Source organism: Pongo pygmaeus, chromosome 1, assembly GCF_028885625.2.
Source record: "Pongo pygmaeus isolate AG05252 chromosome 1, NHGRI_mPonPyg2-v2.0_pri, whole genome shotgun sequence".
Taxonomy (NCBI): Eukaryota; Metazoa; Chordata; class Mammalia; order Primates; family Hominidae; genus Pongo; species Pongo pygmaeus.
The window spans coordinates 28830848-28854090 of record NC_072373.2 but is presented as its reverse complement, the minus strand read 5'-3'; the positions used below and the strand labels follow the sequence as shown (position 1 = coordinate 28854090).

General features: G+C 38.1%; 1 protein-coding gene across 11 annotated transcripts in view; it reads left to right on the top strand.

Annotated features, from left to right (window-relative positions):
- The window catches only part of MARK1 (microtubule affinity regulating kinase 1), a 135120-nt gene that overhangs the window by 5326 nt on the left and 106551 nt on the right, over positions 1–23243 (top strand). For 2 of the 11 annotated variants that reach the window (XM_063671909.1, XM_063671914.1), the window contains exon 2: positions 14575–14719. The exons of the other annotated variants lie outside the window; for them this stretch is intronic. In XM_063671909.1, coding sequence (XP_063527979.1) covers positions 14687–14719 — 33 coding nt within the window. In that variant the 5' untranslated portion in view covers positions 14575–14686. The remainder of the gene's footprint in view (positions 1–14574; positions 14720–23243) is intronic. 11 annotated transcript variants of the gene reach the window in all.

Below are 23243 nucleotides of genomic sequence, written 5' to 3'. Positions count from 1 at the left end.
AATTAGACACATGATTTTAAAGTTGTTATTATTGTTGTTATTATTATTTTTCTTCTTCCATCTCATTGTTTCCTTTGGGTGTCATTTTCTCTTTTCCTGATGAATATCTGTGGAAGTTCTTTTGGTGAAGGGTTGTTAGTCATGAACTTTTTTAGATCTGAAGACATAGTTTGCCCTAATTATTAAAGGATAGCTTTGCTTAGTCTGTAACTCTAGGTTGATAGTTTGATTTCTTTCACCACTCAGAAGGTAGTATTCCATTGTCTATTGATTTACATTGTTTCTATTCAGGAGTCATCTGCTATTTGGTGTGTGATCCTTTCTGTCTGTCTCTATCTTGTGGGGATTCATATGTCTCATCAGTTATGGAAATGTACCAGCCATTATGTCTTTGAATGTTACCTTACCTCTGTTCTGCATAGTATTTCTGGCACTCTGGTTAGATGTGCTAAAATTTATCATTCTATCCTTCATGTTTAACCTGTCATTCATTTTTTTCCTCCTATTTCACTGTTTCTCTGTACTCCAATCTGTAGTATAACCTATACTATAGTTACCATATATGTTTAGATCTTTCTTCAGCTGTATATAACCCTGTTAACCTATCTGTTGAATTTTTTTTCATTGTGGTAAAAAGCACACATCAGATACACCCTTTTAACAAATTTTTAAGTGTACAGTACAGTATTTTTGGTGGGGAGGGAGTAGATTTTAGTGGTGGTAAGGTGGCAATTTTATTTTTTTATTTTTTCACGTCTTATTTTTTATTTAATTTTATGATATGTATTAGATCTATTAGTGCATATTTTGGGGGTATATGTGTTAATTTGATACATTCATATAATCAAATTAAGGCAATTGGGATATCTGTCACTTTACATATTGATCTTTTCATTATACTAGCAACATTAAAATTATTCTAGCCATTTTGAAATGTACAATCGATTAATGTTAACTATAGTCACCTGAGTGATCTATTGAACACGAGGTCTTTTTCCTTCTAAGTGTGTGTTTATACTCATTAATCAATCTCTCTTCATCCTCCCCTTCCTACTAACCCTTTCTAGCCTTTGTTAACCACCAATCTACTCTCTATCTTCATGAGATTGCTTTTTTAGCTCCCACATATGAGTGAGAACATATTTGTCTCTCTGTACTTGGCTTATTTCACTTAACATAATGACCTCCAATTTCATCCATAGGCACAATATTGTACAGCACATCTCTAGAAATTTTTCATCTTGTGTGACTGAATTGTGTACATATTGAACAGCAACTCCCTATTTCCCTTTCTTTCCAGACCCTGGCAACCACCATTCTTATTTTCTGCTTTGATGAGCTTGATTACTTTTGATACCTCACAAAAATGGGATCATGTAGCATTTATCCTCTGTAACTGGCTTATTTCATTTTAGCACAGTGCTCTTAAGGTTCATCCATGTTGTAGCATATGTCAGGATTTCCTTCTTTTTTATAGCTGAATAATATTCCATTGTATTATGTACCTTGTTTTATTTATCCATTTATCTGCTGATGGACATTTGGGTTGCTTCTACTTCTTGCCTCTTATAAATAATACCTCAGTAAATATGGGAGTGCAAAGATCTCTTCGAGATCCTGATTTTAGTTTTTTGGATAAATACCCAGAAATGGATTGTATGTTAGTTCTATTGTTGGGTCATATGGTAGTTCTACTGGGTCAAATGCTAAGTCTGTTTTTAATTTTTTGAGGAGATTTCATATTGTTTTTCATAGCAGCTGCAGCATTTTACATTTCCACCAACAGTGCACAAGGGTTGCAATTTCTCTACATCCTCACCAATGTTTATTTTCTATTTTTGTTTTATTTTTGTTTTATGGTTTTTAAAATTATAACTATCCTAACAGTTGTAAAGTAAATATCTTACTGTGGTTTTGATTTGCATTTCCCAGATGATTTGTGATGTTCACCATCTTTTTATATACCTGTTGGCCATTTGTATGTCTTCTTTAGAGAAATGTCTATTCAACTCCTTTGCACATTTAAAAATCAAGTTTTTTTTAATCAAGTTTGCGTATAGTTTTGCTCATACTGTAGTGTGCTTTTTCACTGTTGTTTTCTTTGATGTGCAGAAGCTTTTTAGTTTGATTTAGTCCTGATTGTCTATTTTTGCTTTTGTTGGCTGTGCTTTTGATATCATATACAAGAAATCTTTGTCAAGACCAATATCATGAAGCCCTTCTCCTATGTTTTCTTCTAGGGGTTTTATAATTCAGGTCTTAAATTTAAATCTTTAATCCCTTTTGAGATAGTTTTTGTGTATGATATAAAATGAGGGTCCAGTGTCATTCTTTTGCATATATATATCCATTTTCCCAGCACCATTTGTTGAAAAGACTGTCCTTTACCCATTGTGAATTTTTGGCATCATGTTGAAAATCATTTGACTGTGTATGCGTGGGTTCATTTCTGAGCTCTCTATTCTGTTCTTAGTGTATATCTCTGTCTTTAAGCTACTACTATACTATTTTGATTACCATAGCTTTGTAATATGTTTTGAAGCCAGTAAGTGTGAGGCTTCTAACTTTGTTCTTTCTGAAGATTGTTTAGGCCATTCAGGGTCCTTTTTGGTTCCATATGAATTTTATAATTTTTTTTTGTTTCTGTAAAAAATGCCATTAGGATAGTTCTTTGTTAGTGCGTAGAAATGTAACTGACTTTTGCACATTGATTTTGTAGCCTGAAACTGTTGAATTTATTTATTATTTCTAGCAGTTCTTTTTTTGGTATTTGGAATCCTTAGGGTTTTCTGCATATAAGTTAATCTCATCTACAAACAGTGATAATTTTACTTCTTTCTGATTTGAATACCTTTTATTTATTTGTTTTTTTCTTGTCTAACTGCTCTGCCTAGGACTTCTAATACTATGTTAAATAGAAGTGGCAAGAATGGGCATCCTTGTCTTGTTCTTGGTCTTAAAGGGAAACCTTTGTTTTCTACCACTGAGTGTTATATTAGTTGTGGACTTTTTATATATGGTCTTTTTTATGTTGATGTAATTTTTTTTCCATTCTTATTTTGTTGAGTGGTGTTTTTAATCATGAAAGGGTATTGAATTGTGTCAATGCTTTTTCTGCATCTATTGAGATGATCAGGCAATTTTAATTTTCCTTCTATGAATGTGGTGTATATCACATTGATTTTTGTGTGTTGAGCCATCGTTGTATCCTAGGGACAATTCCCTCTTGGGCATGGTATGTGATCCTTCTAATGTGCCGTTGAATTTGAATTGCTAGGTTTTTTTTTTTTTTCCTGAGAATTTTTATATTGATATGCATTAGGGATATTGACTTGTAGTTTTCTTTTCCTATAGTGACTTTTTCTGGTTTTTGTATCATGGTAATGCTGGCTTTATAAAATGAGTTAAGAAGTATTCTCTTCTCTTCTTTTTGGGGGAGAGTTTGAAAAGGGTTGGTTTTAATTCTTCTTTAAATGTTTAGTATAATTCACTAGTGAAGCCATCTGGTCTTTGGCTTATTGTTGTTGGAAGGTTTTTGATTCCTGATTCAATCTCCTTACTAGTTATAGCTTTGTTTAGATGTTCTATTTTTTCATAACTTAGTTTTTGTAGGTTTATTAGGGTTCTCCAGAGAAACAAATCCAATAGGCTATATATAGATATATGAGAAGATTTATTATGGGAACTGGTCCGTGTGATTATGGAGGCCATGAAGTCTCACGGTATTTCATCTGAAAGTGGGAGAACCAGGAAAACCAGTGATATAATTCAGTCTGTGTCTGAAAGCCCAAGAACCAGTAGCTCTAATGCCTGCAAGCAGGATAAGATGGATATCCCAGCTGAAGAAGAGAGAAATAAATTTTCCGTTTTTTTTTCTTTATATTCCAATCGGGCTCTCTCAATGGATTGAATGATGCTTGCCCACATTGATGAAGGTATATGCTTTGTTCAGTTGCTGATCAAAATGCTAACCTCTTCTGGAAAAACTCTCTTGGATATACCCCAAAATAATACTTTGCCAGCTATCTGAGCATTCCTCAGCCCAGTCAAGTTGACATATAAAATTAACTATCACGGTAAGTTATATGTTTCTAGGAATTTATACATTTCTTCTGTGTTATCTGATTTGTTGGAGTATGATTATTCATGGTAGTATCTTATATCCTTTTTATTTCTGTGGCATCAGTTGTAATATTTCCTCTTTCATTTCTGATTTTATTTATTTGAGTCCTATCTTTTTTTCTTAGTCGAAGGTTTGTCAAATTTGTTGATCATTTCAAAAAACCAAGTCTTACGTTGATTTTTTTCTGTTGTTTTTGTATTCACTAATGTGTTATTTCTGCTCTAATCTTTTTTATTTCCTTTCTTCTGCTAAATTTTGGCTTAGTTTGCTCTTCTTTCTCTAGTCCTTGAGGTGTTGAGTTAGATTATTTATTTGAGGTCTTTCTCTTTTTTTTTTTGTTTGAGATAGAGTCTTGCTTTGTCCTCAGGCTGGAGAGCTGTGGTGCAATCTCAGCTCACTGCAGCCTCTGCTTCCTGGGTTCAAGTGATTCTCTGCCTCAGCCTCCTGAGTAGCTGGGATTACAGGTGCCTGCCACCGTACCTGGCTAATTTTTGTATTTTTAGAAGAGACGGGGTTTCACCATGTTGGCCAGCCTGGTCTAAAACTCCCAACCTCAAGTGATCTGCCCACCTTGGCCTCCCAAAGTGCTGGGATTACAGGCAAGAGCCACCACACCCAGCCTCTTATTCTTTAACGTAGGTGTTTTTTAATGAAGTCACGATAAACTTCCCTCTTAGTACTGCTTTTGCTGCATCCCATAAGTTTTGCTGTTGTGTTTTTGTTATCTGTCCTGGAGAATGTTCTGTGTGTGCTTGAGAAGAATTTATATTGTGCTGCTATTGGGTGGAATGCTCTGTATGTGTATGTGTCCATTAGGTCAATTTGTTCTATAGTGTTCTTCAGGTCCTCTGTTTCCTTGTTGATCTTCTCTCTAGATACTCTATCATTATTGAATGTAGGGTATTGAAATCTTTTATTGTTGTGTTGCCGTCTATTCCTGCCTTCAGTTCTGTCATGTTTGCTTCTGCTCTGATGTTGGGTACATATGTATTTATAATTGTTATAGCTTCCTCATGAATTGATCCTTTTATCATTACGTAATATTCTTCTTTGTCTCTTGTGACAGTTTTTGACATAAGGTCTGTTTTATCTGATATAAGTTTGGCTACCTCTGCTCTCTTTTGGTTATTTCATCCTTTAGTTTTTAGCCTGTGGGTGTCCTTAAATCTAAAGTGAATCTCTTGTACACAACATATAGTTGGATCTTATATTTTTAATCCATTCAACAACTCTGTCTTTTGATTACGGTGTTTAATCCGTCTTCATTTGGTGCAATTAGTGATAGGGAAGAACTTACTATTGCCATTTTGTTAACTATTTTGTGTCTTGTAGGTTTTTGTCCCTCTTATCGTCTCTTGCTGTATTCCTATGTGTTTCATTGATTTTTTTTTGTAGTGACATCTAGTGTAAGCTGGGTTCTATCAGCATCTAAAACCAGTCCCTCTGGCAGTCCCCTAAAAATCAGGGCATTGGATCCATGCTCCACTCTTCTTTTTCCCCATCTGTTGAATTTTTAATTTCATTTATCATATTTTTAATTTCTAAAAGTTTTAAGATTTTTCTCTTAAGCTTGTCTGCCTTTTTAAGTAGATTCTTGGACTTTGCTTATTTTATGATTTCATCTTCATTTCCTTGAACATTTAATATATAGTAGTTTGCATCCTGTTTCTGGTAATTCCATTATCTGAAGTCCCTAGGAGGTTAGATTTATTGTTGATATCTGCTAATTCTCATTCACTATGGTTGTTTCTTATTGAATGTGCTGGTATTTGATGGTGAACTCCTCTTTGCCTGATTGTTATTTGTGTGAAACTTGGGGGCCTAAATTGAGAAGCTTCCTTCAGAAAGGGATTGGGTTTGCTTCTGCTGGGAACCCCTACTGACCTGGGGCACTTTAGTCTCCTGTAGGGATTCCTGGGAGTTGTAGGTTCAGCTCTCTAACCCTGTAGTGAGTCCAAGGCTTAGTATTTGACTCCAGGGTAACTAACGCTTTTGTGGTAACTTTTAGCTGTTGTTTGTTGATTTGTTTTTTTATGTTTGTTTACTTGTTTTTGTTTTGCCCTTGGAGGTCTCTCTTACTCTCTTATAGTTCAGTAATTCATTTAAAAAATAGGTACTATTTTGGAATACCCCTTATAATATCATGCCTACTGCACTGTAGAAATTCTGGAATAAGTTTTTTGTAAATGGGTCTTCAGAAGTTTACATACTTATGGGATTTCCATATTTATGTCCCATACTTATGTAAATTTCCATACTTATGTTCCTAAACCATGTATCATTTCTGAAATTCTCATATCTGTTTACTTTAAAATGTACATAATTTTCTGTTTATAAATCTTTCATTTGAAAATTTACTAGATTTTTGAAATCATTTGTTACAATTGTTAGAATGATTAATTTTCAAGAATGGCTCAGGCAAAGTGGAAATCTAACAGAACTTTTGCATAATTGGTGAATAGATCGAAATATAAGCATCATAATTAAATAAGTGCAAGCAGTTGTCCACTACTTCCATTTGTGTGAGATGCTCTCATTAGCCATGACAGTCATTGAAATTAAGTAGCAACATAAACTGGACTTATAATCAGTCCTTCAGTTCTTTATCACAAATTGTTAAGCCAACATTTACAAACTCAAGAAACATTCATTTGTATTGTATAACATTCATAATATTTTGCTAATCACTGAAAAGTTTGTACCATCAGAATTCAATATATTTCCAAAATTTTTTATACTATACTTTTTAATATGCATAATCTATTTATAAAGTAATTCATATGTAATTTATTAGCATTCCTATGGGAGTGCATACTTACACATTTTGAAGCTAAAAATACCTTGGACTGTAGTTTAGAGGCCATTCTATGCCACAGAGTTTAGCATTGTTCTCTAATTCTTCTGCTTATAAACTTCTGCTTTCTAGCTAAATTGAAAATATTTTGAGGCCATGGACCACTTTCAACATTATTTCTGTATATCCTTTATTACCTAGCATAGTGTTTGGCATATTTTTTGGTACTCAACAATTCAATAAGCCAAGGTCTATTTTATTTATTTATTCTCAAATACAGTGAGTTTATGAACCACCTGAGGAGATTGTTTCAAATTTGCATTTCCTAACTCCTGCTCTCTCCCTTTTTTTGTTCTTGCTCAGTTTTTCTAGGGTGGGGTCTAGGAATTTCTCCAAACCCTTAGGGAATTCTTACACAGACACCCACCAGCTAGGTTTTGGAAAACACTGATTTATGTGATGATGATGATTACATTGTAATTAACCTCATATTATGATGAAAATGAAAAGACAATTATAGTTGATGGCTATATTTTAGAAAGTAGGATGGAAAAAATGATAAGTCAGTCCTTTTGTAGGTGATGACAACAGTAGAAAATATCAGGGAATTTTCTGTAAGTAATAAGGTACATGCATGTGGTTGTTATAGGTGTGAGATATAAGAAAGGGGTGAAAGAGGAATTTCATGTTCTTCCCTTCCCTTCCCTCAAATTTATGTGGTTAACAATAAAGTGGGAAGGGAGATGGCAACCGAAAAAGGAGTTTACCATATGGTGCCTGCTGTGGTGTGAATGTGCCTCCCAAAAGTTTGTGTGTTGGAAACTTAATACCCAATGCAACAGTGGTGGGAGGTGGGAGATGGGGCCTAATAAGAGATGATTGGGTCATAAGGTCAGAACCCTCATGAATGGCTTAATGTTTTCTCAGTAGCAGGTTAGTTATCTCGATAGTGGGTTTTTATAAAGCAAGCCCTGCCCATAGCGCTTTTCTCTTCTGCACACTTGCTTACCCTTCTGCCCTTTTGCCTTTCCACCATGGGATGATGCAGGCTGAAGGCCGTCACGAGATGCCAGCCCCTTGATATTGGACTTCCCAGCCTACAGAATATGAGCTAAATAAATTTCTGTTCATTATAAATTACTCAGTCTGCTGTATTCTGTTATAGCAACAGAAAAGAGACTAAGACAGTGCCTTTAGTTATAGGCTGAATCTTTCTCCTGAGAAAGTGTTATTTAATACTGTTTTGACCACTATATCAGGTTAGTCCAGGTGGTAAACAAATTAGAAGCTGAGCCACAGTACTAAATTATAGTGAACTACCTGTAAAGTATATGGTAACAGGTTTAACAAGACTACCTTTCCTTTTGGGATCAGCAGTGCTGCTTTCACAATTTGAAAAGAGGGTTTGCTTTTATTTCCTTTTCTATTCGCTTCATCACAATTGAGGATGATAAGGATACAAAGACAAATGAAACCTGTTCCCTGCTCTGGAGTGACTCAGAGCCTGAAGTGGGAGACAGACATAGAGACAAACAAGTATAGTAGAAAGTTGCAGTTCCTTGTCATCCAGCTGATTAGAACACAGAGTAAAGAAGGAAGGAGAGGCGGGCCAGGTGCTCAAGAAAGCCTTTGAAACGAGGCTTGAAAGATAAGTACTCCTTCACCAAGTGGCTCTGTGGAAAGTTGAGTTGGTGGGAAGAAGAGGGCATTCTGGGTGGAAGATGCATTTGCACAAAGGCCCTGAGTGTGAAGTGGAGAAGAGGAGAGCATCGCCCTGAAGAGGGCAGCATTTAGTGAGAGGGCCTGGCTTGAGATTAGGCAGGGCCTTACATGCCGTAGCAAGAACCAGTCCTGGAGGCCGTAGAAGCTCTTGGAGGATTTAGGTGGAGAGTCAACTTGATGAGATTTGTATTAAATATTTTCTGTGTGCCTGCATGCTTTAGAAACACTCTGGTTTTTAAATTCAGTGGGCTGCTTTCTCATGTTTTTTTGTTTTGTTTTGTTTTGTTTTTTGAGATAGGGTTTGTTCAGGCTAGAGTGCAGTAGCGTGATCACAGCTCACTGCAGTCTTGGCCTTCCGGGTTCAATCAATCCATCCGCCTCAGCCTCCTGAGTAGCTGGGACTATAGGTGCTCGCCACCATGCCTGGCTAATTTTTGTATTTTTTCGTAGAAATGGGAGTTTCGACATGTTGCCCAGGCTGGTTTCGAACTCTTGGGCTCAAGCGAGCCACCCTATCTCTGCCTCCCAAATTGCTGAAATTACGGGATGAGCCACCACACCCAGCCTGAAAGCACTTTTAATACAGTATTTATATACATTTTATTTGGCATATGAGAGAAAGGTTTGGTAAAGGGGAGATGCCAGTGCTAGTGACAAAGACTCTTGACAAACTTTAGTTAGGCTGCTCAGAGTCCTGTTCTCAACTAGGCCTTGACTTTGGCCCTCTATTTCCTTCCTGCCCTTACTGGGCCTTCACAACTCCGAATTAGCAAAGAATCTTGCTAAGTCAGTTTGGTGAGATACCACCCTTGATATCTAACCACCCCGATAGCTGATTGAGTTCTTCACCCCCCACCTTTGATGTCTGAGTCCTTGGCCTGTCATTTGCAAGAACCCCCTTACCCTTGATGTCTCCTTTAGTACTTTTCCATCTAGTGACCCTCTCACTCTGCTCCTTGTCTGTAAATCCCTAGCCATCTTTGCAATATTCAGAGTTGAGCCTGTCTCTCTTCCCTATGGTAATACCCCTATTACAATAGTCTTGAGTAAAGTTTTCCTTATAGTTTTAACAAACATCAGAATAATTTCTTATTTAACACCAGTTAAGAAAAGGTTCACATTTCATAATGAAATCCCACACATTTTTCACTGTGGTGGTATGTATTGGGGGTGTGGTTACAGATGTCCATGGTAACCATAAAACAATCACTTAGTAGACTAGAAAGTAGAGTTTCTCTAGATTTAGGGCAGAAGAATAGGATGATAAAAAGGGGCAAGGAGAAGGATTTAGCAAATATTAGGATTGGTATATCATTGTCCTTTAATGGTGATTGGTCTTTGTGATTTTAATCAGTGATGAATGTAGTTGAACTAAAGGGAAAGATTATTTAGCTACTGCTCTGTTCTGGGTTAGATTTAACTTTCTATTACTGCCTCTTCAGTTACTTAAGGAAGGATATTATTGCTTTGTAAAGATAGTGTCCAGCCTGCTTTTAGTAATGAAAAGCAACTAATTGGCCGGGTGCGGTGGCTCACGCCTATAATCCTGGCACTTTGGGAGGCTGAGGCAGGTGGATTGCCTGAGTTCAGGAGTTCGAGACCAGCCTGGGCAACAATGGTGAAACCCTGTCTCTACCAATACAAAAAATTAGCTGGGCATGGCGGCGTGCACCTGTAGTCCCAGCTACTCGGGAGGCTGAGGCAGGAGAATCGCTTGAACCCTGGAGGTGGAGGTTGCAGTGAGCCAAGATCGCACCACTGCACTCCAGCCTGGGCAACAGTGAGACTCCGTCTCCAAAAAAAAAAGAAAAAACAAAAGAAAAGAAAAGCAACTATAGGAATAGAAAGCAAAAAGCTATGGATAAGCTAGTTTATCTTGGATCAAATCACTAACCTTTCTTTCTTATGGCTCTTACTGGTACATCTCATTTTGGTACCTACTTACCTATAAACTGTCTTGGGTACTTTTTTCTACAGAAATTATTTATTAAATGAATAGCACTACTAAATCATGCCATTGATCCTTCTGGCCACTCTAGATTCTTTCTGTATTGCCTAAATACCAAGAACTAGAAGGAAATAAAGTATTTACTAGTAGCCACTGTTTAAACCAGTGGAATTGGCTTACTAGTGAATTGTTAACTACCAGTGCCCAAAGAACATCCTAAGGAAGAAAGTCTGAACAGAAAAGGTTGGAACCAGGTTGGTTGATCACTTCCACCTTTGCCTTCTACCTTCCTCTCCAGGATGGGAGAAAAACAAGGAGAGGTAAGAGTATGGTCAGTGAGGAGACTCTACTCCCCTTTCTGCCAGAACTGAGTATTTATCAGTTGCTAATTCTGCTTCGTATGTACTTTCTGACAGTAGTGTCAAACTGTACTGTGATTTGCTTTTTTTTTTTGAGGTGGAGTCTCACTCTGCCACCGAGGCTGGAGTGCAGTGATGCGATCTTGGCTCACTGCAAGCTCCACCTCCTGGGTTCACACCATTCTCCTGGCTCAGCCCCCCAAGTAGCTGGGACTACAGGTGCCCGCCACCACACCCAGCTAAAATTTTTTGTATTTTTAGTAGAGACGGTGTTTCACTGTGTTAGCCAGGATGGTCTGGATCTGCTGACCTCGTGATCTGCCCACCTCGGCCTCCCAAAGTGCTGAGATTACAGGCATGAGCCACCGCGCCCAGCCTCTGTACTGTGATTTTCTTAAGCCTGTCACACACATAATGCTGCAAACTCCTTGAGACCAAGAACACTATTACTGACTCCTGTATCAAGCAAACAGTGATACCTGCACTTGCAGAATTGCTTGCCTTGCTGGATTAAAAACAGCAAAAATATGTCAATAAAATACATTCCTCTTCCTACAATACTTTAGCACAGTGCTGTGCACATAATAGCAACTCATTGGATGTTTAGTAAATGTATACAATTAAGATTCATTCATTCCCTGGAAATATTGGAGTACTTTAAGAATATGAGGTGATGCTATGTAGATACAGTATTTGCTGTTTAAATTCTGGTCATTTTTTGGTGAACATCTGAAGTATATTGGAGAGAGGTTCCTCTTTATATTCATGATCATAAGTTAAAGTTATCATAAAATTTCAATGTACTTCAAAAAATTAATTTAAATGGATATGATTATTAGCTTATATTAGGAAATAATTACTGGATTTTGTTAGATTTACTAAATATAACTAAACTGAAGGTCGTAGAATAAAGCTCTACTACTAAAGTATTAAATTAAATCAAATGTAATGATTTAGAGAACAAACATCTGGTTGGGCACGGTGGCTCACACCTGTAATCCCAGCACTTCAGGAGGCTGAGACTGGCGGATCACTTGAGGTCAGGGGTTTGAGACCAGTCCGGCCAACATGGCGAAACTCCATCTCTACTAAAAATACAAAAATTAGCAGGCGTGGTGGTGGGCACCTGTAGTCCCAGCTACTTGGGAGGCTGAGGCAGGAGAACTGCTTGAACCTGGGAGGCAGAGACTGCGGTGAGCCGGAGGCTGCAGTGAGCCGAGATCGTGCCACTGCACTCCAGCCTGGGTGACAGTGAGACTCCCATCTCAGAAAATAATAATAATAACAATAATAATAATTAATAAATAAAGAACAAACACCTATTGTAATTTCTGGCATGAGTTTGCTGTAACGTTTTTGTTCTTGTGAGAGTGAAAGAACTAGGAAGTTTGGAAAAGAATTTAACACGATATTTTTAGATAATTTAGGTAAGTGTTTTCTTTTATTACCAGCTTGTAATAAATTCTGGCAAGCGGTAGTGAAAGCCCTCCCAAAGTAGCTTCTTGGGGTGTAGGGGAGTATCTTAGGGAGAAGTGCCTCTAAAATTAAAATACAGGCTCAGCCACTCCCTGTCCGCCTCCTCTATCTCAGCCCTCAGGCTGTATTTGTGCAGGGGAAATAGGGGTAATTGCCCTTTGTATACCACAATTCAGATGTAGAGGCAGTGTAATTTCTTGGTTAAGAGCACAAGCTTTGAAGCTCAAGTCCTTGGGTTCAAATCCTAGCTCTAGCATTTATTAGATGTGACCTTGGGAAGCCACTTAACTTCCTTATACCTCAATTTCTTTATATGTAAAATGGAATAAAAGTGTCTACCTTATTCGTTGTTGTTTTGTTTAACTAAATGAACACATATAGTGCCTTTAGAACAGTACCTGACACCTAGTAGAAGTGCTAGCTGCTGATGCTGCTGTTATTATTCCATTTAATTAAAGCTTGGAAGAAGTAAATTTGCCAGTTTTAAGTGCATCTCAGGATTCCTGAATTACATGGTTTTCATTTTTTAAATTTCTGTATTTTACATCATGGATTTCTTCCTTTTTATACCAAGAAAAAGTATTACATTTACAACATGAGGTCTTTCTGTTTTACTAGAATGCTTGTATTAAGTGTAAGAGGGCCACTGTGAAGCTGAATTATCTGCAGGCGGCTTGGTAAGCAGGGAATTAGAGCAGAGTACAGAAGAGGAGAGTTGTTTAGTGACATAGATGTCCTCAGTGGGAATGGACATATATGTGGTGTTACATAATGTTTAAGAGCACAAACTTTGTAGACAGGACATTCCTGGGGTTTATCCCAGGCTCAGCCTTTTACAAGGTGTATTACATTGGGCGTGTCTCCTTATCTGTAAAACAAAGATAATACACACCTGGTTGGATGGTTGTTGGGTTTTCATTAGTAGGTTTATATAATATACTTTTGTAATAATAGATGTAGTAATGGTATCAGAGAAGCAAGGAATCAAACCAAAATGATGAGAAAATTCACAGTTGTTGATCAGGATGTATTTCTCTTACCCCACAGTCGTGATACAACTAAATTCATGTTCTTTGGGCTTGCTTTTTCTCCATGCTTACCAGTTTCTTCATTTTAATACATTCATTCTTGAGACTGAGTACAAATATACTTGAAATGATTACTGCTTTAAACATGCTAATGGAATCTCTCTCTTGAGACTGCATTGATTTTACTGAACCCAAATATAAAGGCAAGTCTTAAGTCAGGGATTTACAGCTTGAAGATAATTTTCATAATGTCATTGTATATGCTGGAATATAGTATTCTTCTGTTGTCTTTTCTAAATCATAATGCTTATATTTTTGCCCCTTAGAAATGATAGATAATAGTTTGATGAGCTAGAAGCAGAGTCAGGAGAAGCTCTTTTTTTTTCTTGAGACAAGGTCTTGCTCCGTTGCCTAAGCTCGACTGCAGTGGCGGGAAAATGGCTCACTGCAGCCTAGACCTCCCATGTTCAAGTGCTCCTCCCACCTCAGTCCTTCAAGTAGCTGGGACTACAGGCGTGCGCCACCACACCTGGCTAATTTTTGTATTTTTTTGTAGAGACAGAGTTTTGCCATGTTCCCCAGGCTAGTATCAAACTCCTGGGGCTCAAGCAATCTGCATGCCTTGGCCTCCCAAAATGTCAGGATTACAGATGAGAGCTGAGAAGTTCTTCTAATTCTGTTTGTCCTGCGTCCCTTTAAGGAAAGATATTGTCATCTTTCTTAAAGTAATGCTTGGTATTTTGTTATTCAAAGGAATTAACTTCACCTTGGTCAGGTTTACATAATAGTGACTTAAATTAGAAATACAATCTCATGTTCAATTACCTTTTAGAAGTAAGAACATTGCAATTTAATTTATCACATCAGAGTTCAGTCAGGGAAGCAGAATTCTGTTAAGTGATACAGAATAAAGCTTTTACTAAGGGATTATACTTACACAATTGTGGAAGCTGGTTAAGCATTCTGTGTATAGTTGCTGCTTCAGAGTCTGGTATTAAGAGGCTGAAATCCTCAGGGCCAGCAGTCAGGAGGGAAAGATGAATGTGACATGGGGGAGTAAAACAAATTAGAACCTGTGAGGACAAACTGGAACTTGTGTCTCTCACTGCCTTCTGTCTTCTAAGATGGGTGACCTGGAGGATAAGCTGGTGCCCTTCATTGGAGAGTTGCCCACGCATCTGGACCAGAATTCAGAGCAGCTGAAGCAAGTGGTCCAGCGGGAGCTGAAGGAGTTCCATGAGACATGCCAGCACATCAGCTATGTCAAGCGTGAGTGCTGCTGTGTCTGGCCCTGCACTGACCTTCAGAGCATATAAATGGTTACTGTTTTCATTTCTGCCTTCTTAATCTTGTGTAAATTTCTCTTGTGGCTGATGTTAGCCTAGGACCATAGAGAGAAGGGAATTCTGGGAAACGGAGTTCCAGTTTAGCTAAGTTAACACATTGGAAGTCATTAAAACCCACTCCTTGTCAGCTTGGCCATCATTTTAAGTATGAGATTTAGCCACACTTCTCTTAACCATACTTAAGATAAAGATAATAGCAGAATTAATCTTTAGCCTAACATGATACAAAAGTCTCTTTATCTATCTTTAGGTGATGCTCATTTCTCTTTTCAGTCTCTCTTTATTCCCTGCAACTTCAGTATTAACATAAAGAGTTAGCTAACATTAACACTTTGATGTTGAATGATGGAGAAATGGGAAGGGGAATCAAAAAGAAAAAAAAAAGAATTGGTTAATATATATGCAAGTATATTTACAGCAAAATAAGGAAGAAATATTTATAAGTATTACAGGGCTTGCTTCTGTAACTGGTCATGTGGTTGTAGGTGGTATTTATAATTACCTCCTTCAACTACTGATTCCATATTTCCTTTGCTCTCGGCAAACACTTCAGCTGAGTTTTGTTCTTTGCCTGGTGAGGTAACCCAAGCCTTCATTCCTGAGGAGTCTGGGCCATCAGAAGTCTTGCCTGTACTGGGTTATTGCAGTTTTCCATTGCCTTATTGCCTTATCCCATAGGACATGGGAGTAAGAAGAGGTGCCCCAGAGGATCCCCTGCATTTTAGATATAGTCCTCCTTACAGACATTATGTAGTAGCAACCTAATTTTCCCTTGATAGTCAGGATCAGTCACCCCAGCCAGTATGGTAACCTCTTTTTTTGCCTATTGATTCACTGCCGTGAAGCAGTCTCAACTTGCCATTTAATGGACCATTACTATGACATCTGGTGGAAGCATTTTCTCCCTAGGCACTAAGACTTCTAGACCAGCAGAACTCAAAGTTGTAGGGACTAGAAAAAAATTTTTTCACTAGTGGATCACTAAGGATAATAGTGAGAACAGCTATTCCCATTTCTATTTCTTGATTCCTGAACCTGTGAATTCTGGTTACAGGAGAAATAGCACCATATCTTAGTCACAAATTTAGAGTACATATTGTATCCTGGACTATATTACCCCAGCTCTGCAAGGTGTTGTCACCCAGCTGGCATCAAAACAATCTTCAAAAGATTGTTTTATCAAGACAGCTGCTTCAGAGTATTGGGGGAATATAGTGAGACTGGTGATTTCTCGAAGCATGAGACTGTTTTCATTCTTTATTTGCTATAAAATGAGTTTGTTGCCTAGAAGCAATGCTATGTGGAATACCATGATGCTAAAGAAATACTATAGTGGCGAAAATGTATTCTGTAAGTCCACCAGTGAAGGTTTTGGCATAGCATTGTGGACAGAGAAGACAAATATATGTCTGTAGCAAGTATCTGTTCCAATGAGAATAGACAAAACACCTTCCCTTCTATTATGAAAGTAGTCTAAAATAATCAACCTGTCACTGGGTAACTGGGTAACCTTCTCTTACCCCCCTGCCCACTCCACCCCCTGCCGCCTGCCACCCCCAGGAGTGGTGCTATTTTGGGAGCTCAGTGTTGTTCCATGAAGCTGACAGATTAGCCTTAGTGAATGTTCATCTATGTTGCTGGGCCCATGCATAACCTTCATCCCTGCCATCATGGCTACTTTGTTCATGAGGCCATTGGGCAAGAATGGGTGGCTGGAGAAAGAGACTAACTGATGTATACAGCATGAGTCATCTTTTCTGAGTATTTACATGGGAAACAGTGATCTCCATATGCTGTGCTCATTCAGGAAGATCTATTCACAGATTTCCTCCTTGTTATTAATTTTCAAGTCATACTCTTTCTAAGTCCTTGATCATTCAGCCAAGCCATTAGCACCAGTCTGTGAATCTCTATAGATTTATACTATATACTCTCTCTTTCTAGGCAAAATAAACAACCAGGTACACTGCTCAAAGTTCCGCCTATACTCTTCCTTTGGTGCCACCCTAGAGTGGGACTCTAGTGCTCCATCTACTTATGGGTGGTACCAGCATATTGTGCAGAACCAACTGTAACTAAGACTTGTATTGTTTTCTTTCTTCGTCACCAGGTCCTAGAGAACTCCCCATGAGGCCATACTTGTTGGTTTAGACATCAATGTAGCAGGGGAGCAAGAGTATGGGTCAGGAGCGTCTCATGCAATGTAATTTGTTCCTTCAAGACCTGCTCAAGCCTTATCTAATACAAACCATTTGCATTTATAGTGGAATGTTGCTGCGCATGCCCAACTTTTTGGCTTGATGAATCAGACAACACCCAGCTCATAATGGGAAGCTTATGTTGAATGGTAACTTGGTGGCCTATGGTCAATTGCTCAGTGTTTACTAGAGTTCAATAGTAAGCTACTAGCTGCTTCCTCAAAAGAGAATAGTTGTCTGCAGAGAATGGCATACCTTTGCTCCAAAATCCTGAAGATCTACACTGTGGTTCATAAGGGGCCCACCATCCATACTGGATTTCTATCTGCCACAGACAGTTAGTTCAAGCACCAGTGAGTCTTCTGGGTTCAAGTTGCTAAGCAGCTTGCATGACAGCCTAGGTCTGTTGCAGACCTCTGATGTTCTGGCGTCCATTCAAAACTGGCAGGCTTTCAGATTAGCTGTAATGATAATGAAGTATATATTACTTTCACTACTAACATACATGGTACCCTTTCTTAAGGGTAGAAGGGCCCAGATGCAGCAATTTCTTTTTATCCTAAGAGAACTATCTCAACATGTCCCAGACCACTAGACTCCTGGGAATTTCACTGAGGAGGCAGGTGTCTGAATTTATGTGGGATGTATATCTCACCCTCTGGCATGCTTGTGTCTTATCATGGTGTCTAAAGTAGTCATTACTTCCTGCTCACCAGATCTAGTCAGTGTAATGTCATCAACATAATGGACCAGTGTGATTTCCTATAGAAGGAAAGGTGATTAAGGTCCCTGTGCACTAGATCAGTGCTTCTCAGCTGGGGGCAATTTTACCTCCCAGGGGACATTTCCCAATGTTTCGAGACATTTTTGGTTATCACAAGTGGAGGTTGGGGAGTACTACTGGCATCTGCTGAGTAGAGGCCAGGGATGCTATTACACTTCTTATAATGTGTAGGATAGTGTCCTATAACAAAGAATTATGTGGCCCCAAATGTCTGTAGTACTGAGTTTGAGAGACCCTGAACTAAATTATGACATAAGAGTAGAGGTTTGAAATAGCCCCCAGGTAGGATAGTAAATGAAGCAGCAAGCTGGTTCAGATGTTTCTTTACTAACAATTATAAAGAAAAAAGCATTTGCAGTTCAGTAGTCACACACCCAGTACTGGGAGTGTGTTGATTTGATTCAGCAAGGAAACCACATCTAGAATAGTGCTGTAATTGGCATAGCCAACTTATAAAACTTTGATAACTTACTGTCATTTTACAAGATTCATCTGTCTTCTGCACAGGCCAAATAGGTGAGCTGAGTGGAGATGTAGTGGGAATTGCCATCCCTGAAAATTTTAAACTTTTTATGGTGGCACTAAACCTACAGTTCCCCCAGGAAGCAATATTGTTTTTGGTTTACTATTTTGGTAAGCCCAAGCAGTTCTAATGGCTTCCACTTGTCCTTTCCCAGTGTAATAGTCCTTAATTCGCAGGCCAAGGGATGAATGTGTAGGCTGTAGCAGATGCTGAGTACATGTCTTCCAACTGTATTCCAGAACTGGGCAAGTAACCACAGAATGGGTTTGGGGACCCACTGATTCCATTGTGAACTGGACCCAGTCCAAAAGCTCATTGATCATCTGATTTCTATAAACTCCTGCGTTGATTGGTGGATCACAGTGGAATTTGGGGTCTCTAGGAATTATTACTTTGGAGATAGTTTGGAGATGTGGCAGGGGGTTGAGGGCATGGAAATCTATTACATAATCACCCTGTAAGTTGCTGTAGTTCCATTTAGGGAAAGGGAAGATTTTCCTAGGAAAGGAAGGTTTTTAGTATGCATTTTGGGGTATATGGTAGTGTCCTTCTTCAAGGACACCTAGCTTCCCCTTTTTTCAAGGGATGGGTTTTTGAAGTAATTGAAGTCTGGGAGTTGTGTGAGGGCTGTGACTCTGAATTTTTATTTAAGTCACAGTGTGAGCAGCAAAAGTACCTGACTTAGACCTAGAATATAACATTCTGCTTCCCAAATCTTGCATTTCACCTGTGGACCATGGACCGGAAGGGAATCTGGGGAAACATAGTTGCAGCTTAGCCAAGTTGACAGTACAAAACCACCATAGTTAGGTTGAGTACAAAGAAGTTGTTATTATTACTCATGTTGACCCTGAGTAGTTTAATTTTTCAAGCTGATTTATGCTGCTTATGTATAGTTATAATAGTTATTGCCTCAGTTTAATTACCTATGTGGAACAGCTAGGGTCAGGGCCACTGAGTGGCTACATAGGCTGTGTACAAGTCCGCGGGGTGCCACTCACATGGATTAGAATGTGACAGGTGTGCACTGAAGTTTGTGCAGCACAGCAGCCTGACTGTGGTTAATATGCAACTTTCTGTGACCAACACATGGTCAGGATATTTCTGGCTTCTTAGGGTGTGTGATTTTTTTTGATCAAAATGTTATGGATGATATACCTTTAGAAGGATGTGGCTCTGGATAACTACTCATTGAGGAAGTGATATTGTGCAGTTTTTATTGCTTAGATAACACATAGGAGATGTTTTTCTCTGTCAGTTTTGGACAGTGTTCAAAAAAGCAGTTTTGGCAAATTAAATGCCACTGAACATAGTATCCCCTCTCCTTAAAAACAGCTAAAGATCTGTATATTTGTATTACAGGTATAGTTAGAACAATTGAGTTTACATATTCAGTATTCAGCTTTGTAGTGTGATTTTTCACTCTCTTTAGTGTGCAAGCATCCAGTGATCACATAAAAACCAGGCATTTAAATTACAGATGTTGATATTGCCAGGTAGAAGCTTGATGGGTAGGTATTTTAAATTGAGGTTAATATCATTTACATACAGGGAAATGCACAGTTTTTTTAATAATACAATTCAATTAATTTTGATAAAAGTATATAGCATCTCTGATCAAGATAAAGAACGTTTCCATCATTATCTCAGAAAGTTTCCTTCTGCCTTTGTTTAAATTAGCACCCTCCCAAAGGCAACTCTTCTTATTTCTGTTACAGTAGATTAGATTTACCTGTTCCACAACTTCATATAAGTGAAATCAAGCAGTGTATTTTCTCTACTTTTTTCACTTATCTTGTCTGTGAGGTTCATCCATGTTACATGTATCCATAATTTATTCATTTCTGTGAGTAATATTCTATTGTATGAATATACCAAAATTTAATATAGTTATCCTGTTGATGAACATTTGCATTGTTTCCAGTTTGGGACTATTAGGAATAAAGCTGTTATGAACATTTTTCTGCAAGTCTTTTAGACTTAAATTTTTATTTCTTTTGGCAAAATATGTAGGAGTAGGATGTTGGGTTGTAGCAAAGACATATTTTAAAATGTATAAGAAACTGACAAAATATGAGAGGACTTCAGAAAGTTTGTGGAAAAATTGAATTAAAAGATTAAAAAAACCTTTATTTTTTCAGCATAAGCTGTATCAAGTTCAAGACACTTTTGTAAGTGATGATACCAGCCATTTAGTGCATCTCAAAAGAACTGAGGTCCTGGGAATTTACCCATGTCAATACAGTATTATTTACGTTATTAATGAAAGAAAAATGAGTGCCCTCTAACAATTTTTTTAAGATTAGGAAACAAAAAGACGTCTGAAGTAGGCAAATCAGGACTATGAGGTAGATGCCTAATGATTTGCCATTGAACCTCACAAAATTACTCTTGTTTGGTAAGACGAATGAGCAAAAGCATTGTTGTGGAGAACTCTCTAATAAAGCTTTCCTGGATGTTTTTCTGTTAACACTTTGGCTAACTTTATGAAAACACTCTCATACTAAGCAGATGTGATTGTTCTTTGGCCCTCCAGAAAGTCAACAAGAAACTGCCTTGAGCATCCCAAAAAAACTGTTGATATAACCTTTGCTCTTGACTGGTCAGCTTTTGACTGGACTACTTCCACCTCTTGGAAACCATTGCTTTGATTGTGCTTTGTCTTCAGGATAATACTGATAAAGCCATGTTTCATCTCCTGTTACAGTTCTTCCAAGAAATGCCTTAGGATCTTGATCCCGCTTGTTTAAAATTTCTATCAAAAGTTCTGCTCTTGTCTGTAGCTGGTCTGGGTGCATTGGCTTTGGCACCCATTACTGGAAAGTTTGCTCAACTTTAATTTTTCAGTCAGACCTGTGTAAGCTGAACCAGCTGAGATGTCTATAGTGTTCGCTCTTATTTCTGCTGTTAATTGCCAGTCTTCTTCAATTAGGGCACAAACAAAATTAATTTTTTTCTTGCAAATTGATGTCAAAGGTCTGCTGCTGCAGGCTTCATCTTCAACATTGTCTCAGTTCTTCTTAAAACAAGTTATCCATTTGTAAACTGTTGATTTCTTTGGGATATTGTCACTACAATTTTTTTTTGTAAAGGATCAGTGATTTCAGCATTTTTCCACCCAAGCATAATCATAATTTGATGTTCTTGCTTCAATTTTAGTAGAATTCATGTTGCTCTGATAGAGACTCTTTTCAGACTGACGTCTTATCCATATTAGTGCCTCAAACTAGATCCTGTTCACGCATGTTATAACAAGTTAGTACAAGTTTATTTTGGTACCAAAATTGAAATTCATTCATAGTTTTTTATAATATGTATTTTTTGTGAATATTTTGAAGACCCCTCATATTTTGCACAGTGGTTGTACCATTTTACACTCCCACCAGAAATACATGAGAGTCTTGACTAGCCTCTTTCTTTTTTTTTTTTTTTTTGAGACAGAATTTCACTCTTTATTGCCTAGGCTAGAGTGCAGTGGTGCAATCTCAGCTCACTGCAACCTCCACCTCCCAGGTTCAAGCGATTCTCCTGTCTCAGCCTCCCAAGTAGCTGGGATTACAGGTGCCTGCCACCACGCCCACCTAATTTTTGTATGTTTAGTAGAGACTGGGTTTCACCATGTTGGCCAGGCTGGTCTCGAACTCCTGACCTCAGTTGATCCACCTGCCTCGGCCTCCCAAAGTACTGGAATTACAAGTGTGAGCCATTGCGCCTGGCCAGACTGGCCTACCTCTTCATCAACATTTGGTGTTGTCAATCCTTTTTACTTTAGGTATTCTAGTGGGTACCTGTTGCTATCTCTTTGTGGTTTTCAATTTACATTTCCCAAGCAGAGAACAACTAGTACATCAGGTGGGCCCAAACTTTGTGTAGTTGAGGAACAGAAAAAAAAGCTTTGTTGTCTGTACTACACTAAACAAAATGGAGAGTAGTATGAAATGATGGCAGACAGGAAGGAAGGGAAGGGGTCAGATCCTATAGGGGTTTTTGAAGGCCAAGGTAAAGAGTTTAAGCCTTTTTTTCTAAGTGTGGTAGAAAGACTGTATTAGATATATTTAATTGTAATGAAAATAATCACATATAACCTAATTTATGTCTCAGTTTATTCTGGCTGCTGTGGGCAGAATTCTTAGGGGTAAGGAGGATGCAAAATAATGAGAAGCAGAGAAAATTGTTGGGAGGTTGTTGATGTATTGAAGTAAGAGATGATGACAACTTGGTCTAAGTGGTAAAGGTAAAGGTGTAGAGAAGTGAATGGATTCGTGATGTGTTTTGGAGCTGAGGTTGATTGCATTTGCTTATGGGACTTGATATGAGGAGTTAGGGTGAGGAAGAAGAAAACCAAAAATAACTAATTGATTTTTAGATGTAGAACCATTTAATGAGATGAACTATTCTGTGAGAGGAGCAAATTTGATATTTGGAAATTAAGTTATGTTTGGCTATGAGAAGTCTGAAGTGCCTATTCGACATCCATATGGAGATGTCATATAGTTGACACACAAGTCTAAAATTCAAGGAAGGGTCATAGGTAGAGAGAAAGTTTGGGTGTGGTATGGTACAGATAATATTGAAAGTCACATGACTGAGTAAATTTACCTAGGGAGAATATATAGCCAGGAAAAAGGGGAGAGTACCAAAAGCATAGTGGACTGAATTGACATGGTTCCCTTTCTTCTTGCTGCTAATATGTAGATAGACTTAAAATAATAATTTCTGAAAGTTTATTAACTACATAACTGAACTTTAAAGGACAAAGGAATGAAGAGAAATCAAAGCCAGAATGGTGAGCACAAGGTGACATGACGGCATTCCTCGGGGCTTTTTGATCCAGCATAAGAGTTGGGACATGTAGCTCTAACACTGTCTTAGGGACAGGAAATTTGGTATCAGCACCATCTGTGCTAGAAAAACTGGAAATGAACCTCCTATATGAAGCTTA